The sequence below is a fragment of the Pogona vitticeps genome, chromosome 3, assembly GCF_051106095.1.
Source record: "Pogona vitticeps strain Pit_001003342236 chromosome 3, PviZW2.1, whole genome shotgun sequence".
Classification (NCBI taxonomy): Eukaryota; Metazoa; Chordata; class Lepidosauria; order Squamata; family Agamidae; genus Pogona; species Pogona vitticeps.
Window position 1 is genome coordinate 203853651 of NC_135785.1, and position 18719 is coordinate 203872369.

Consider the following 18719-nt stretch of genomic DNA (forward strand, 5'->3'; position numbering starts at 1 on the left):
CAAAGTGGCTTGCAACTAGTCACAATGAAGATCATGATTCTCTCAAAATGCAAGAGAATATGCTAACGAGGAAAAAGTTATGTTTCCATATTCTATAAAATCAAATAAACAAATAAAAAGCAATTTGGCAGGTCTGTCTGGGAAAAAGGCACCATGGTGAAGAAAAACTACCTGATTTAACTATGAAGGCAAATGTATTTATGCCATGCCTTCCTTGGGTATTCTTTAAAAATGCAATAGAAGGCATGCTAGATATATGGTTTTAAAAAGTCAATACCAATACTTTGTATTACTTCTATAAGCTAACAGAGAGCCAGTATCGTACAGCATAGCATCAAAGTAATGAATTCTGGTTAAAAGCCTTAATTAGACACCAGTGTCACATGTGAGCAAGGCAATGCCTTAACTCTACCTTATTCTGTTATTACTTTGTTCATAGATGAAGAGAAGAGAAGAGCCATGTAATCCAGAAACTGCAAAATCTTAACTGAAGAGGGTTCTGCAGTAGAAAAGGCTCTTCATTTCATAATCTGTAATTTTTCAAAATAGCAGGGATAACAGAAGGAGATAGGGCTAGCGTGTGCTCTTCTACATTTACTTAACCCTCATGTTGAAGCTTTGAATAGGACCACATACTGGATCATGATGGGGAACATAAGGCCCTTCCAGAAGCTCCTATGCAACATAGTTGCTAGCTAGCTAAATGTGATTGCTGGTGGGAGTTTCAGTCAACAACATCTGATGGGCAATGTATTCCCCATCTGTCTTTGATTCAAGTGAAACAGTGAATTTATACATCTTCCATGAGATAACTTTATACTGAAGTTAGATTTCTTCCTGCCACAATTTGATGTTAAAAAACAAATTCCAACTATACAATTTTTGAGAAAAAAATATTCCCCCAATATATCTTTTAAATTTGTCTTAGATAAGTAGGTATTTCTTTTGAAAGTGTTCATTACCTCACGCCTTTCTATTTCTTTCCTCCTTTCCTCTTCCCTCTGGCGTTCCAACTCTCTTTGTTTTTCTAACTGTTTCTCTAACTCCAGCTGCCTTTTCCGTTCCTGCTCCTGTCGTTCACGTTCTTTTCTCTCCTGCTCTGCCCTTTCTAACTGGGCAAGGCGCTCTTGCTCTTTTCTCTGCTGCTCCAAAAGGGCTTGCCTCCGCTTTTCGAGCTCTAGATTGCCACGTTCAAAATTCTCACGTTTTTTATCTTCAAATGTAACTTTAAGGGAAAAAATGTTACAGCAAGAATTCAATTACATATTCCAAGAAGAATGTACTTTAAATTTTAAGACAAGTAGACAATCTTCATTCATTTTGCTCTTCTTCCAGATGATACTCAAGATTAACAGAACTCGGCAATGTTTTAGAATTTAAAAAGCCTAGGGCCACTTCATCCATTACATACAGTTTCTCATTGGTCCTATGTGCCTTCACAGTGTTCACCACAATATGTTCATTTAAAAAGCAAGCATGTGAGACAAGTAAGCTACCAGGTTTTCAAACCTGTGTTTTCCTTTCAGGTATTGCGATAGTCACTATATGGACTTGTTGAAATCAAATGGGAACAAGACTTTAACAAACACGTTATCCTTCATTAAAGTTTCAAGACAGGTTAAATGAAATACTAATGTTTCCAGAGAACAATGAAATATGGATATAGATCCAAGAAAAGGTCCCAACAGGCAAAAGGTCCATTCCTGTCATGATCTTCATGCTCCTGGAGCTGCTATAGTGCAACTGCTTTCCACCCAAGAAAGATGATGCCAAAATGCCCCTATGACCTGGAAGAAGACACATAATAAAACTCTTTCCATAGTTGTTTCTAAGACAGGTGGCACCAGTGTAAGAAACTGTGGTGCTAGCCTCTCCACAATGTCCAAAGGTTTTTAGTACAGTACTGGCAGGAGGAGATACATTGCAACTATTACAGTAGCATCAGTAGGGATTCAAAGAAAAGCTGCAAGGAATCATATGAATATGACAATTACATAATTCTCAGAGTTTGTAGCTGGCCTTAGAGAGATTGATTGATATAGCAACATTCTCTTATCAATGGATATACAGATACTTATGGTTAGAATATATTTTGCCCACGTATCTTTCCTGGCGCTCAGCACTTTAGCTGCTGACTCTAATTGCCACTTGTTTGTTTGGTTTTTTTAAGCATCTCCTCCAAAAGGAAGTTGCAATCTTCGTCCTCTGTAACTCTGCTCACCTGGCAATTTCTTCTCCTGCTGCTGCTGCTCTTCTTCTAACACTGGTTCTTCTGGTAACCTTTGGTCTACAGACACTGAGCTTGTGACAGAAATACCACTGCCAGAACGGGCTCTTCTATCAATAGGAAGTGGGTATAACAGATTAAAAGGTTTAACGGATTAAAGAGTATGTATGCACAATACTACTCTACTGTTAATAATTCATATGCAAACATTTAGTTACCAGTTAATTGAACAGGCTGCTATACAAGAACCTTACATATAAATAAGGCCACACGAATAAGACCAAGTCAAGTAAAGGCCAATGTACATGGATGTATCATTTTAGATCACGTGATTCATATCCAAATGACAATTCAGTATATTTAAAAGTAATGTTGTATGTGCAATGGTGCCTTTTACTTTTGCAAACTATCATCTGAATTAAGGACCACCAGTATGTGAACAAACTATATTCTAAATATGCAAATAACATTAATATTAGACTACATGATTCATTTCTATTATTATAGCTCTAAGCAAATTTCTACTTGCTGTGTCATTTCAAAGTTCCACACCACAATCACCATTTTGAAGCATCTGTGATGCTCTGACAAATTGAAAATTGCACGCATGATGGATGATTCAGATAGTTTGCCATGAATATTTCACACTGAGCTCAGGACAAGGAGTCCTTTGTACACAAGTCCTTTGCACATAGGGTGTTGGGGCCTGAAGAAAAATTCATTCCCCCCCCCCCCCAAACTGATTCAGTAGTACACCAGGATAGATGGCAACTCATTATTGCACATTTTCTGAAGTTCTGCTCAATCAATGTTGAGGCAACATATTTTTGACAATCTAAAGAATCACCACAATAAGGCACAATAGAGATTATTACTGTACTTTATAGTCTATTAATACATTTCTCAGGAATCAACAAAACCATACATATTCAGTCTTCTCACCAACTAATAGCAAATATCAAGATCTAAACCAGCAACATAATAATTTTACCTAAAGGAAGGAGGAATATATTCTGGAGACAAGGCGGGTGGCAATGGCTGTCCTGACATAGCCATATCAATTAAATGCATAGCCAAGATAAATTCTTCTGCTGTCAGTTTTCCATCCTGGTCTATGTCTGAAAGATTCCTATGGGAAAAGGAGATGCAAAGACATTCTTTTTTTCTGACATCCTGATAACAAAGACAGGAGAGAGAGCCACAGAAGAACATCTATACAAAGGACTGGCAAGAGGCTGATCACAAGCTGAGTGCTGCTCAGTCCAAGAATAATTTTGAAAATTTCTTTGATGAAAAGTTTGTTTGTGCCTTCTAGGAGGCAATTTTGCCATGTTTTGGTGCTTGGAATATCTTTGTCACTAGATGTGACCTGAAAATGTTTTCAATTTAAAAGCCTTTTAAACAGAAATTTATTTTCAAGGTCGGCAGGAATCAGGAGTGGTCTTTCAAGAACCGGGGTGGACGAGTAGAAGTTTGAAGGTTACCCACTCTTGGTTTATACACCTCCTAGATTATCTGATTACTGTAACTCTTCACATTCAGTGGCCATTCAATATCAGATACTTGAATAGGAAGGGAGTATATACAGCAGAAAGCAGATGAAGATCTGTCTCTAGACCAGCTCTTAGTAGCTACCTCCTCTGATTCACCCCTTTAGAGAAAATAACCATTCTCTAAGTGCAAGAGAGTCTTCTTGGGTTTTTGTATTTTAACAATATATTCCCCTGTTCTCCTATTTTATTTTCCTCCTGACTATGTATGTATTTCTAATATTAAGTCATTTAAAAAGAGAAATATAGTGAGAGTTCATCCCAAATCCATTTATAAAGGGAAGGATAAAGAAACATAAATTAGGAACTAAATCTTACACTCTAACCTCTTCAAAGAAATATGTTTTCCCCCTCTAGCTCAACAATCTTGTTGGTTTTAAAAAATAGTATCCACTGAGAACCAGTCCTATGCACATTTACAAGATAATCAATTCATTCTTTCAAAATAATAAACCCATATCCCAGTAGCAGGGTATGGTTAAGAAGGTTAATCTGGTAGTGCTTCACTGTAATTATGTGAATTTTCATTGCAATACATAAGAATATTTTAATATGACATTCTCTCATAACCTATAGCACTACAAGTGAATTGTGAGCAGGACTCCAGCTTTAATAGTTAAGTAAAGTAGCCTGAAAAAGAAAAAAGATGGAAGGATAGGGAATATATGTAGCTCTAATGCAGTGAAATAATTTTTCAAAAAATATTTACCATATTGTAGCCAGCTGAGCTTGTGGTAAGCTTGATTGCATAAGGATAGTTCTTGCTTGTGGACCTAGTGAATTGGAACATTAGAACTATTTGTATTGAATACATGACCTTCAAGGAGCTTCTTGCATGACAGATCACAGTACCTATTTTCAACCAAGGTAGTATTGGGCATACCAGCTCTTTAAATAGAATATTTTAAATCCCAACAGAAACAAATCCTAACCAAAACTCTTACAACACTGACCTCTGATTGGAGACAACCAACTTGGGGTTTTTTTTTTAGACAAGTGGAGAAGCTAGTGAATGAAAAAGTGTACATCACATAGCATTTTAGGATTTGAATATAGTCTTGCTTCACATTTTGGTATATAAACATGGAAGTAATTTGCTGTGACTAATACATGTTATCAAGTATTTACAATACAGTGGTACCTCGACTTAAGAACTTAATCCATATTGGGACTGCGTTCTTAAGTCGAAACGTTCTTAAGTCGAAGCACTATTTCCCATAGGCATGCACTGAAAACCATTTAATCCATATCTGCTGTTTTTCGTTCTTAAATCGAGGTGCTGTTCTTCCCATAGGAACTAATGCAAAGCCGGTTAATCCGTATCTTCCACTAGGGGGCGAATTTTTCTTCTTCTTTTGACCTAAGGTGAACTTAGGTCAAAAAACGGTAGGAAAGTTTTTTTCTTTTTTCTTTGGTTCTTAAGTCGAGGCTCCGTTCTCAAGTCGAAGCAACTTTTTGCAAACGGAGCTATTCTTAACTCGAATCGTTCATATGTAAGACATTCTCAAGTCAAGGTACCACTGTATGTAAGAAACCCTATTTTCTACCTGCATCATAGAGATAACAATGTTTACATTTGCTAACATCTAATATGGAGGCAGCTTTATCTCACAGTCACCTAGCACCAATCCAGTTGTTTTCTCATATATAACATAACCTCAAAATCTGTTTAAGAACTAAGAAACAGTAAAAGAGTACAACATAAACCAATGATACATAGAACAATGCAATCTAAATAAATATTAAAAGAATGGTTTTTAAAACTAGCACAAAAAATTACATAAAGGCAAGAAAAACCTATTTTCAACAATGTCAACTATCCACTTCTAGTACATGCCACGTAGATGGATTCATGATGTTTGCACATTGGGCATGATTTGCTCTTGAACAGGCTGGCTCCATACATCATTATTCTATCATATTTAGAACTGATGATTCCTCCAAGTGTAACATTCCTCTCTGCACTGAGGTAAATGATACATTTCAGTGTACAGTATGGTACATGTATGGTAGAAGTCCATTGCACATGTATGGTGTAATACCAAAACCTCCTTTATAGCTACAATGAGTAAATTGGATTAGAGAGAGAAATCACTATTTGCCAAGGCAAATGCTATAGTCAGAAGTGCATGTAAGTTAGATAGATAGATAGATAGATAGATAGATAGATAGATAGATAGATAGATAGATAGATAGACAGACAGACAGACAGACAGACAGACAGACAGACAGACAGACAGACAGACAGACAGACAGACAGACAGACAGACAGACAGACATAATATTCCCATTTTCTAATTGGTAATTCATTTTTTGCTGTTGAGACAATTGTGTTTTTAAAAACATCTGCAATCTTCAGCATTTTTACAGCAGAAAGGCAGAGTACCAAGGCTTGTTTAAGGCAACTAGTTTAAGGCAAATTCTAGGTCTGCCAGAGCTCAGACTCAAGCTATCACCCTACAAGCTCACACATTTTTATCCAAGGACCCCACTTAATCTGCCTAAGGTCCATTTAGTGCAGCACTTTCCAATGGTGGCTAGCCACTAGAAAGTCAGAAACCTTCCCTACTGCTTGTTTCCCAAGAATGAGGAAGCATAAGAGACATACTGTCTCTGAGCCTGCAACTTCCATTTAGCTATATAATCTAGCTAACAACTTTTTGAAGGCCTTGCTGGCCAGACTGCTGACCAAGGTTTGCTATAGGAAACATATAACTGTCTTACTACAACAATGTCACTGGCTGCTGGTAAGTTCCTGGCCTCGTGCAAAGTGCTTGTTATGAGCTATAAAGTACTACACAGTGGTGCCCCACATAGCAACGATAATCCGTTCCGAAAAAAATCGTTGCTATGTGGATTCGTCGCTATGCGGGGCAAAAAAACCCATAGGAATGCATTAAAACATGTTTAATGCGTTCCTATAGGCAAAAAACTCATGGTTCTGCAGAAATCCTCCATGCGGCCGCCATTTTCACTGCCCAGTAAGCGAGGAAAGGGCGTGAAAACATAGCAGGCGGCCATTTTCTTTACCCGGTGGCCATTTTGGAAACGCTGATCAGCTGTTAAAAAATCGCTATGTGAAAATCATCGCAAAGCGATGTTTTACCATTAGAAACATCGCAATGCAATCGCTTTTGCAATCACAAAAAACACATCGCTATGCGGATTTGTCGTTAAACAAATCACTCGTTATGCGGGGCACCACTGTATATGGTTGGAGGCCAAGCTATCTAAAGGAGCATACCTTCCTAAATGAACCTGCTAGGATTTTAAGATCTTCGGAAGAGGCCCTCCTCTTAGTCCTACCACCTCTAGAGGGATGTTTGATAGGCATGCAAGAGAGGGCCTTTTCCATGTCTGCCCTCAAGTTGTGGGATGCCATACCTCAGGAGCCCAGGTTGCCTTCCTCCCCATTGTCCCTCAGAGGTAGCAGGTAAATATCTCCATTTTAAAGCAGATTTGCAACAACTGAACATCATCAGGTTTTATTTCAGGATATGTGTGTAGTGTGTGTGTAAGTGCATAAACATCTGCGTGTACGCACACACGCACACACTGAATCAATGGGTATTTGGTAAGAAAACTTATCTGCAAGTTCCTTTGATTAAATGATCCCACTATAGTAACTTTAACTTACTACTGTATTTCAGCCACTGTGTTTTTCACATGACTTATTTTTGAACCAGACTAGGAGAAAATCAGCACAGAAATGAAATACACATCTTCTTTATCATTATGTTATAGTAATCCAGTTTAGGACCTTGATATCTGGCAGAGCGACTTCTCCCACTCAGTTCTGCCAGAGTCACTCGTTCCAGCCAGGCCGGGCGGCTGAGGGGCCTAACGCCAAGAGAAATTCGGAAGGAAAGAACGAGGAACCAGGCCTCCTCAGCAGTGGCCCCTTGCCTTTGGAACAACTTGCCTGTGTAGATCTGCCTGGCTCCCTCTCTGGGTGTTTTCAGGAATAAACTTAAAACCTGGCTATTTGGGAAGGCTTTCCCTCCTGCTGTATCTTAATTTCCTATACTTTCACCACTTGGATTTATAATACAGTGGTGAACCGCATAGCGATGATAATCCGTTCTGAAAAAATCGTCGCTATCCGGATTCATCGCTATATGGGGCAAAAAACCCCATAGGAACGCATTAAAACACGTTTAATGTGTTCCTATGGGAAAAAAACTCACCTTTAAGCAGAAATCCTCCATCTGGACGCAATTTTTGCTGCCCGGTAAGCAAGGAAAGGGTGCGAAAACACTGCAGGTGGCCATTTTATTTACCCAGTGGCCATTTTGGAACCGCCGATCAGCTGTACAAAAACAGGGCATTTGCTTCCGCGCGATCATCGCAAACGCCCTGTTTTTGCCCAGCTGATCGGCGGGGCTTCGGGATGATGGGGGGAAGTGCTTCCCCCCGATCATCCCAAAGCCCGCATTTCTGCCCAGTTGATCGGCAGGGCTTCGGATGATGGGGGAGAGAGAGCCGAAGCACAGCTGATTGGCGGGGGTTTGCGAAGATCGTGGGGATGCCAGTGTCAAAAACCCCCGCCGATCAGCTGTGTTTCGGCTCTCTCGCTCTCTTTGCAGCTCCAGCCTCGGCAGGGAGACTGAGGTGGCGCCTCAGTCTCCCTGCCGAGGCTGGAGCTGCGAGGGGGGAAGAGAGAGCGAGAGCGCTGAAGCAGTTCCCCGCCGATCAGCTGTGCTTCGGCGCTCTCTCTCTTTTCCCCCGATCAGCTGTGAGGGAAGAGAGAGCGAGAGAGCCGAAGCACAGCTGATCAGTGGGGGTTTGCGATGCTGGCTTCCCCGCGATCTTCGCAAACCCCCGCCGATCAGCTGTGCTTCGGCGCTCTCTCTCTCCACCCCTCACAGCACAGCTGATCGGCGGGGCCTTTGGGAGGATCATGGGGAAGCGCTTCCCCGGCATCATCGCAAAGCAAATTTTCCCCATAGGGGCCACCGCAAAGCGACTGCTCTTGTGATCGCAAAAACTTAATCGCTATGCGCATTCGTCGTTAAACAGAACACTAGTTAAGCGAGGCACCACTGTATATATTTATTGGTTTTATTATTTTTAAATTTGTAAACCGCCCAGAGTAGACATTTGGTCTAAATGGGCGGGATAGAAATCCAATAAATAAATACAGTGGACCCTCTACTTAAGGAATTAATCCGTATTGGAACGGTGGCTGCAAGTCGAAAAGTCTGTAGGTCGAATCTCCATTGACCTACAACGCATTGAAAACCGATTAATCCCATAACTGGCAGTTTTTATTCTATTTTTGTTCCATTTTGGTTTTTTTCTGGTTTGTAAGTTGATTCTCCGGCTGCAAGTCGAATCTAAATTCTGCGGCCAGAGAAGTCTATAAGTCGAGCCGTCTGTAAGTCGAGCCATCTGTAAGTCGAGGGTCCACTGTAAAGTGGTGCCTCGTTAGACGATGATAATCCATTCCACTGAAATCGCTGTTTAGCGAAATCATTGTCTAGCGAAAAGCATTTCCCCATTGGAATGCACTGAAACCTGTTCAATGCGTTCCAATGGGGAAGAATCGTCGTTGTCTAGCGAAGATTGGCCATAGGAAAGCCGCTTTGCGAACCAACGATCAGCTGTTTAAATCGCTGTCTTGTGAAGCTTAGGTCCTGAAAACACCTGTTTGCGAGCGTGGAGGGAGCTGTCAAAATCGTCGTCTAGCAAAAATCGGTTTGCGAAGCAGGGAGCAAACATTGTCCAACGAAATTCCCCCATAGGAATCACTGTTTTGCGAATGGCTATAGCGATTGCAAAAAGCCGCCTAGAGTGGTCTATTGACCAGATAGGCGGGATATAAATAAAATAAATAAATAAAATAAATAAATAGCGAAAAAACTCTAATGCGGGGTAACTGTCTAGCAAGGCACCACTGTAAATAAATAATCCCTAATTCATATAACAGACACCACAAAGCAAAAAGCTGTTAAATTGTTCCTTAAAATGAAAACATGCTTGAATACCTGTTAAATGTCCACTCATTGTTTTATCATGGCTATTGAATAACTGCCTGTATTTCAGACGTGATGATTGAGGAACTGCCCATTCTGCTGCTGCTGGTGCACTAGAATTACAAACAGACACAATTACTGTATCTCATTATCATTCCATCATACTCCAACATGACAAAATAAAACAAGGGACAATAGTTTCAAACTAATCCATATTCTTATTTGTGATCAACTTTTTGAAATAGCTGCTCACTTTTTCTTTAGATTTAACACCACTTAATGAGTTATTAAGAACCCCAGTTGTAATCAGTATGTTCCTCTGTTGCACTAAAAAAATTAACACATTTGCCATTCATAATTGGGAGTCTAAAGTAATATTCCTTTTAATATTATGCCAAGAACTTTTGTTCTAACTTTTCTTCTTACCAGTCTTTTTATAAGAATGGAATGTTTATTTAATACCTATTCATAACTGTCTCTCTTCTTCAGTGTCTTCTCTGACTTCTTTTCCCTTCTGCTTTTTACCATGCAAATTCACTTAATAAAAATACCAACAAGTGTCAAATTGATTCTGACTTACAACAACCATTTCTAGAGGTTTCTAGGTATAGAGTACTATTCACTTCTGAAGGCATCCTAACGTTGTGGAGCTTGCCAAAGGCTACACAGGCTGACTGTTTTTTCGGGAGGCATGGTGAGAAATCAAACACCCAACCCTTGCCTGCTTGGTCAGGTCTAACTCATTGAGTTACCCAGGCAATGCTTAAAAAGTATACAAACAAATCAAATTGTCAACCATGCTATTTTCATTAAAATCAAAATAAGTTACAAATACCAGCTGATAAAATCACAGATTAAAAATTTTGTGAACCAATGTGATCTAATAAATAACTAAAAGCAGACAGAAGTTTTAATTTGAAGATTTCAAACGAGAATTCTAGGGAGTTTCAATTTACAGACCATACTAAACTATGATTTGTGCTTCCAAATGTACTGAAACTTTATGGTTTACAATTATTTAGCTGCTTTTTGTTTTTCCAGGTACTCAGGATTCCAATATTTATTGGGCAGTATTTATTGGGCAGTATGTTCCAACAGCTGTATTACAGTTGCCAGTTTACAGATCAAAAGCTGTTACAAACCAAATTCTGCAAACATGCTTCAAAAATGATTGCCCACTGGGTACAAAGCATGGTCTGTAAATCTAACACCATACAACTATAACTAAGTTTCCATAGTCACCAGAACTGGGCAGCCTAATTCCATCACCAAAAAGACTCTACAGTATTCTGGTATCTGCTCTAACCCAATGGTGAGCTACCCAAAGCTTCTAAACCTCTGGCCACTTCAAGTCTTTAAAAGGGCTTAAAACAATTAGGTCCATTCCCAACTTCTAAAATTCCTGCACTATCCTCTAGAGCAATGGTCCCCAACCTTGGGCCTCCAGATGTTCTTGGACTTCAAATCCCAGAAATCCTGGCCTGCAGATGTGGTGGTGAAGGCTTCTGGGAGTTGTAGTCCAAACACATCTGGAGGCCCAAGGTTGGGGACCACTGCTCTAGAGAACATGAAGGAGCATTATAAATAATGTAAATATATATTTGGGAATGGTGGTGTATGACCTTTTAAAATCTTCAAGTGGTCATGTGCAACCCCAGAATCTCTAGACCAGCTAATGGTAAAGACTTCTGGGAGTTTTAGTCCAAGATCATCTGGGTGTGCAAAACTGAAAACCACTGCTCTAGACACTGTCCATTCCTTCCCAAAGCTATGCTGGATCCAAACAAGATAACATTTACCTTGAATTATGCTTAAAAGCATATTAGCAGCTAGAGCAAAAACACACCTGGATAACTTCTAATGGTTCATCTTTGCCAATGGACAGATATGTTGCATTTTTACTGATGCTTCCCAAAAAAGATCCCATGAAATAAATCAAGGCTTCTAAGAGCTCCTGTAGAATCAGTTGTCCCCAATCTGTCTCCAGATCAATATTGTCCACCGTGGCTACCACTGCAATCCCAGCCTGAATCCATAATAAAACAATGCTGCATAATTTACCATGTGCCCCATCACAGTGCTTCCAAATTTCATTCATGTTAAAAGCAATCAATGTGCTCAAACCTGTACATGTTAAACTGCACTGCACAACCCTATTTCTTCCTTTTTCCATTTATTCTAAGATACTTTTGGCAAAGAACAGTTTTTTACTCTGTGTAAAGTTCTCAGTCTACTTTTAGACAGAACATAATTTTCCTTCTTTAAAATTCAGATTCATTACTTATTATAATACATGAAACACTTGAATTTACCCAATAAATTACACACAGCAGGCTGATATGACAACTGAGGAAACGAGCAGTTGCTTTCCATTTCCACAGCAACTATGAATATATATGTTTGGGGGGGGAGGAAAGAAAAATGAGGCATATATTAACACCACAGACAGAATAAAGGGGGGTGGGGAAGACATCCTGGCTCCATGGCACAGACTGTATCCCAACAAGAGACAATGGATTTCTGCTGCAAGGACGGAAAGGGAGAAAAGAAGCCTTATTTAAGATATTGTGAGACCCCAGGACAGGTACAGGAGGCATATGTAGGAGTGCCGTCACTCCCAGCACAATCTAAGGAGACACAGACCTCACCTCCACCTTCTCCACCTAGAAAAGAAAGCAAGGAGGTGGACACTAAAGAATTGGAGGAGCTTAGAGGAAGAAAGGATCAAATACATCAAGGGGTAGATACCCAGAATCTGATACGGGAAATGAAGGGGTTAAATGTGTCAGTACAAACTGGTGAGGATTTGGCGGGAAAAGGGGGAGGATCGATAGAGGTGGGGACAGGGGGATATAAGGGAGAGGCGGGATGACATCCCGGGCGGTTGGGAGATGATATGGGTCCAGGATCCCTGGACCCGCAAATGGGAACAGGTTAAGGTTCCTCATGAGGATGCTGAATGCCGGAGACACCAAGGGCAGCAACCGCGTCTGTCTTACTAGGGAGAGACAGAAGCGAAGGAGTGGAGGCGTCGTCTGAGAGAGGAGCAAGAGGCGTCGTCTGAGAGAGGAGCGAGAGGCAGTGGCGAGGGAGCTCGAGGCCAAGAAAACATGGCATCTTGCGGAGCTCCAGAAGATGGGAGTCTTCCCGGACCGTGGCTGGCCAGTCCGAGAGAGGGGTCCCCATTCTGGGGTTGGAGCGGAGATGAAGAGACCCTTCCGCTATTAGCCGACGAGAAAGAAGAAAGTGAACCACCGGTTACAGAGAAGGTTTTATCTGGATTGTGGAACTTTGACGAACTAAACCCGTTTGTTAGCAATGTTTGGACACCCTTGCAGTCGAGGTTGAGATGGCAAGAGACTTTAAACCCAATACAAAAAGAAGTTACAGTTAATGTTGAAGTGTTAATAAATGAGGACAATGCTGTTGATTTTAAACCGTCTCGTACTTTATTGAGTGTGACATAAGCCCCTAATATCGAACCCTCACAAATGTACTTTTGTATGAGCTTGACAAAAGACATCAGACAGTGGTAAAATAACAATATGCAAGAATTCTCTAACATCCAATAACAGAATAGATGTTATGTATTGCCTAAACCAACGATGAGGGCTTACAAACATATCTTGCTATAATTGGTTTTCCAGACGGTATCCACACCTTATCACTTGTTTTGAAGACTGTCTCTTTTTAGGTGCATTTCTATAGCACACAGAAAAAGATGTGCAATACAATATGTACTTCACACTATTCATGATCCATCCTACACAAAAGCATGCTTTTCAATAGCAATGCATTCTTTAGCTTCAGATATTATGCATTTGAATTGCTCTATTGTACTCCAAAGGCACATCCCTGAAACCAGATAGTTACAAGTAGCCTCCTCAAACTGAACAGGAACAATGTCTGAGGAACTGCAGGACTACAGTGGTGCCTCAACTTACAAATGTCCCAACTTCCGACTATTTTGAGTTATGACCAGCTCTGGTCACAAAATGTTGCTTCGACTTGTGACCAGGAAAAAAAGGGAGGGGAAGACGGGGAAAGCGGGAAATTTGAAGTGCTTTCAGTTAACCATTGGTCAGCGAAGAGGCTGCTTCTCTGTACCTCTTTCACTCCAGTGGTTAGAGAGTGTGGGTTTGGAAAGAGACTTCAGACTGCCTGGTACTGCCTAGTACTGTACTGTATTTTTTTTTTGCTTTTTTTTCATTTTTGCTTTTTGGATTTTTGACTTTCTTTTTTAAAACAGAGAGATTGCCTGTTCTGGGTGAGTACTGTATGTACTGTACAGGGTTTTTGCAGCGTGGGTGTGGGCTAGGTGGGGGGTTATGTTTCTGTGCTCTAATGGGTCTTGCAGTGTGGGTTTAAAATGTGAAGATTATACTGTAATATTAAATTAAAATTAAATGTGAAAATTAGACTGTAATTTTAAAATGTAAAATAGACTGAGAGGTCTGTTTGTTGGAACAATAAAGCGTGCCTATGATCTGAGCATAGACCTTTGATGACCTTCTTTCTTTCCTTTTTTCCCCTTTTTTCCCCTTTGTTCCCTCCCTCCATCCTTTCCTGCCCTTTTTTAAACCTGTCATCTTAGGTTAAAAGAAGAAAAATTCTCCCCCTAGTAGTAGTGGATGGATTAACCGCTTTTGCATTGGTTCCTATGGGAACGAATGCTTCGACTTGCAACCGGCGCCTCAAGATACAACCAAAAAAACAGGTGGAACAGATTAATCGTGTTTCAATTCATTTCAATGGGAAATGGTGCTTTGACTTACGGCCATCTGAAGTTTCAAGCATCTTCTGGAACAGATTCAGTTCGTAAGTTGAGGTACCACTGTACTATGGCGAAAGTAATACCAAAGTGCATAAGGATTTGTCATACTTACCCAGCCACATCAAATGATTGTGCCTTTTGCAGTTTTGCATTTAACTGGGAACCAGCACCAGACCTGCTGAAGGAAGAACTCTTTGGCAACGTGGCTGAAATATAACAATTATGTTTTAAGTTTAATGGAATTCGATACTAAGCACAGTCAAACATATAATAGTATTAACAGTAGGGTGTTTTTCCCCAGACTTCTTGTGCAGAGCTTAATGGGCAGATATTGCCATCTCTATAATCCCCTTCAATTCCCACAGAGTTTAGTCCTGCCCATTTTCCCTGTCTTTTCCGTAGGACAAATATGTCGATCAGAGTCAGAATTCAATAGCGTAAGAACTTGAAAACATCTATCAAGACTTTAATGTCTTGATTAAAGCCCCAAGTGTGGCTGGGGGAATTCCTGGGGGGGGGTGCAGTTTGTGAATTCTGAGATTCCCATGTCTATCAACATACAATTATTCTGAAATGACAAATTATTCAGATTTGCAAATTATCTCTTAAAAGGTATTCAAGTTTTAAAAACCAAAATTTCAACTGAAATGTGGATTTATCTATTTAATAAAGGTTCCTCATTTTCCATTAAAGGAAGAATGTTTGCTCAAGATGATTTTTCCACCCAGTTCTTCCCATTGCAAAGACTTGTGTCCCTAGCAAAACCTCTCACAAGGAGATGAGCATATGGAAAGGTCCTGCAACGGGAGGAGACTTTTAAATAAGGCTAAGGAAATGGGCAAAGCCTGCTACATGGTGAAACAAGCAAACAAACAAACAAACAAGAAATGAAAAGGTAGTCTCGAAGGCTTTCATGGCCGGGATCTGATCGTTGTTATAGGTTTTTTGGGATGTTCGGCCATGTTCTGGAGGTTTTTCTTCCTAATGTTTTGCCAGTCCGAAAGGATCTTCAGAGAACAGGCGTTTAGAACTCTTTGTTTTGGTGTAGTGTGTGGGATAGTTGAATATTTGTAGCTGTGGGATCAGCTTTTTGCCCTTTTCAGGAGACTGGTTGATTATGGTGATCAGGGTGTTTTTTGTTGTGGGTGTATTGCACAGCTTCAACAAAAAAGAAGGAAGTCTAAAACTCAACAAAGCTTGGCGCCCAGTACTGAAAAATACAGCCTGCAATGAGGTCAACGAACTCTACCCAGCCATAAGGACTGGTGATCACTGCACACACCCATACCTAATGACACCCATCAATTACAGTGACAGATTATCTCCCCCCCTTATCACAACAATACACCCATAACAAAAAATACGCTGATCACCATAATCACCCAATCTCCTGAAAAGGAGAAAAAGCTGATCCCACAGCTACAAATACTCAACTATCCCACACACTACACGAGAACACAAAGTTCTAACTCCTTTCCTCTGAAGATGCCAGCCAGAGATTGGCGAAATGTTAGGAAGAAAAACCTCCAGAACACGGCCAAACAACCTGAAAAACCTACAACAACCAATGAACAGGTAACTATAGTGAAACAAAGAACATTATTAATAAATAAAGGTAAATAAAAGACAAAAACAGAATTAACCAGAGAAATACATGAGCAAAAAGGACAAAAAAAGGTTTCTGCCTAAGTTTGCTGGTACATGAGTGATGGAGGGTGTGGGAAAGGCTCACACCGAAAAATCAGTTTAGCTTTGCAATGTTCCAAGATAGGTTCTGTTTTAGTACAAAACCCAACTGTGTGATCCACAGAGAAGAATAGGTTTGTGTGATGAATGACCGTGAACACCTAGATAATATAGATATATAGACTGAGTGCTAATATGACTGGCAAGATGATGACAGAATGTTGAATGCAGAGCTGACTGGTGACTGACAAGTGACTGGGAGGTTGATGTCATTGAGAGAGCTGGTTTTGAGTGTGTAAAGGTGTGTTGAATAATTGGTAGAAAGTAGTCAGAGAGAGAGAGACTAAATGGCAGAATCTATCTTGTGAAAGAGAACCGAAAGTTGTTACTGAGAGTAAACTGTGTAGGATGTTTGTGAAAGCAGATATTCCAAATCTGAATATAGAAAAATATATTTATACTTAACTATCTTTTTGCTCTTTATCTGTTATACCTAAAATCTACCTTTCCCTTCTTACCTTATCTGTTACCTGAAAACAACCCTTGTTTGTTCAGAACTAAACTCTCCTCCTTTAATTTTATGAATACCTTAAAAGATATTAAGCAGTCTACAAACAGAAAAACGTATACCCACGTCATGCAGGGCTTGAAAGAGAAATCTTTTCATTCAGTAGCTGAATACAAAATAGACACCAGATTGGGGAAACAAAGGATGCTCTGGCTGGGCCACAGTAAAAGGGGCAACCCCAAAAACTTGGGGTTGCTTGTCCTTTGGGCTAAAGTCTAATTTAGCAGTACTAAGAAGTGTGAAAGGTTTACTTGAAAAGAGGTGCCTGCAGCTCCCTGGGAAATGTGTGATCCATTAGTGTGAAAATTAGTGGAAAGGGGTGCTCCCTGGGTTAAATGACATACCTATGTAATGACATTAAAATCCTATGTTTACTTAATTATGTTTGTTGTTGTTTAGTCGTTAAATTGTGTCCAACTCTTCGTGACCCCATGGACCAAAGCATGCCAAGCCCTCCTGTCTTCCACTGTCTCCCGGAGTTTGGTCAAATTCATGTCGTTAGCTTCGATGACCCTTAATTATGCAACAAGTCTTTATCTCTGAGAAGGCTATACAAACCAGTTTTTTACACCCAAGAATTTTTTTTAAAGCTGAATATAAATTGGGAAGTAACTCTGTATTAAACTTTAAACATAATTTGAAAAGTAACAATTAAACAAATGTAGTACTGTAAAAGCGACAGTGTTGTTGTAATATACTTAATTAACTAAGGACACCACTTTTTAATTCTGAATTTCCAAATAACATACTGTTGAAATACCAGCATGCTTAATCTAAAATTTCCAGAATATTTTTCAACTTATAAAGCTTCAACAATATATTATGGATAACATAGTAAATGAAAAAACAGTATGTAACAAATTCAGCAAACTACCCCAGCTATTCCAAGCTTTAATGCTCAGAGTAGAAGTAACTTGACTTCATACATGTGATGATGCCATTTTGAAAGCATAATTTGGTTCTCTTTTGAATATTCTAAAGCTATATTCATAGCACCTTCTAGTTTTTTCCCATTTATATGGAGAACAACACACCGTTTTGCAAAATTGCCAGTAATTCAGCATACCAGTATGACTGAAAGCAGGCAGAGGTTGGATAACAGCAGGTGCTCCATTAGCCAGGGGAGGGACGGCTGCTGTAGGAACAGAAGATACTAAAGGTGGTGACATTCCCACTACTGGAATGGGCGCCATTGGCACTGGAGCAACAGCTGTAAGAGGAGGTATACTGGGAAGACCACCTATACCTACAAGAAACAGACACAATTTTCTCTTTATCATATTTTACAAACAAAAGGCATACATGAACACACACTCATTCAGGCATCGAGATACACCAGAGGTGGACAATGTTGGTTCCTTGGGTCAACTCTCCTGTGGTTTAAATATGGCCTTCTGGGCTTTCTCTGATCTCCTCAGGTCAGCATTATTTGGTGGATTCTTTCCCTCATTCTATAATGTCTCTTTTAAGTATAATGTCTTTTTAAAGGGTTAGTTCCTTTTGACTTTGGTTCACTGGAATGCACCCCCTGAAGAATTCCCTGAAATTGAATTTGGTTCATGGGTGGAAAGTGCTTTCCCATTCTTGTGCAACACTATGGTTTAGACTGCCTTGGGCTCATCAATTCCTCCATACTCCCTGCTCCTCTAGCATAGCCATAAAGACACTAAAAGCCTGTTTATTTTTAACTAACCAAAGTTTATTCTCACATTCAAACCTGGGCTAAGGTGGTTTATCTTAACTGTGGGTTACTGACAAAAGAAAACTTCATAAACTAGCTTGACACTGACTCCCCCCCCCCCACTAAACCAATTAAGGAGAGTTTGTCCTGAGCAAAGACATATCGATCAGCTGTTGCTACTTAAAAATGGAAGCAAAAGTGTCAAATACCTCCTTATAATAAAGACAGTGTGAAGAAGGCTCAAGCTGAACAATGGTC

General features: G+C 40.0%; 1 protein-coding gene across 3 annotated transcripts in view; it reads right to left on the reverse strand.

Annotated features, from left to right (window-relative positions):
* ITSN1 (intersectin 1) overlaps window positions 1-18719 on the reverse strand; it is a 119233-nt gene that overhangs the window by 61695 nt on the left and 38819 nt on the right. For all 3 annotated transcript variants that reach the window (XM_020796196.3, XM_078388901.1, XM_020796201.3), the window contains 7 exons: window positions 17847-18026; window positions 14639-14732; window positions 9765-9865; window positions 4487-4550; window positions 3219-3356; window positions 2222-2337; window positions 963-1225 (listed from right to left, as the gene is read on the reverse strand). In XM_020796196.3, the coding sequence (XP_020651855.2) occupies window positions 963-1225; window positions 2222-2337; window positions 3219-3356; window positions 4487-4550; window positions 9765-9865; window positions 14639-14732; window positions 17847-18026 (956 nt within the window). The remainder of the gene's footprint in view (window positions 1-962; window positions 1226-2221; window positions 2338-3218; window positions 3357-4486; window positions 4551-9764; window positions 9866-14638; window positions 14733-17846; window positions 18027-18719) is intronic.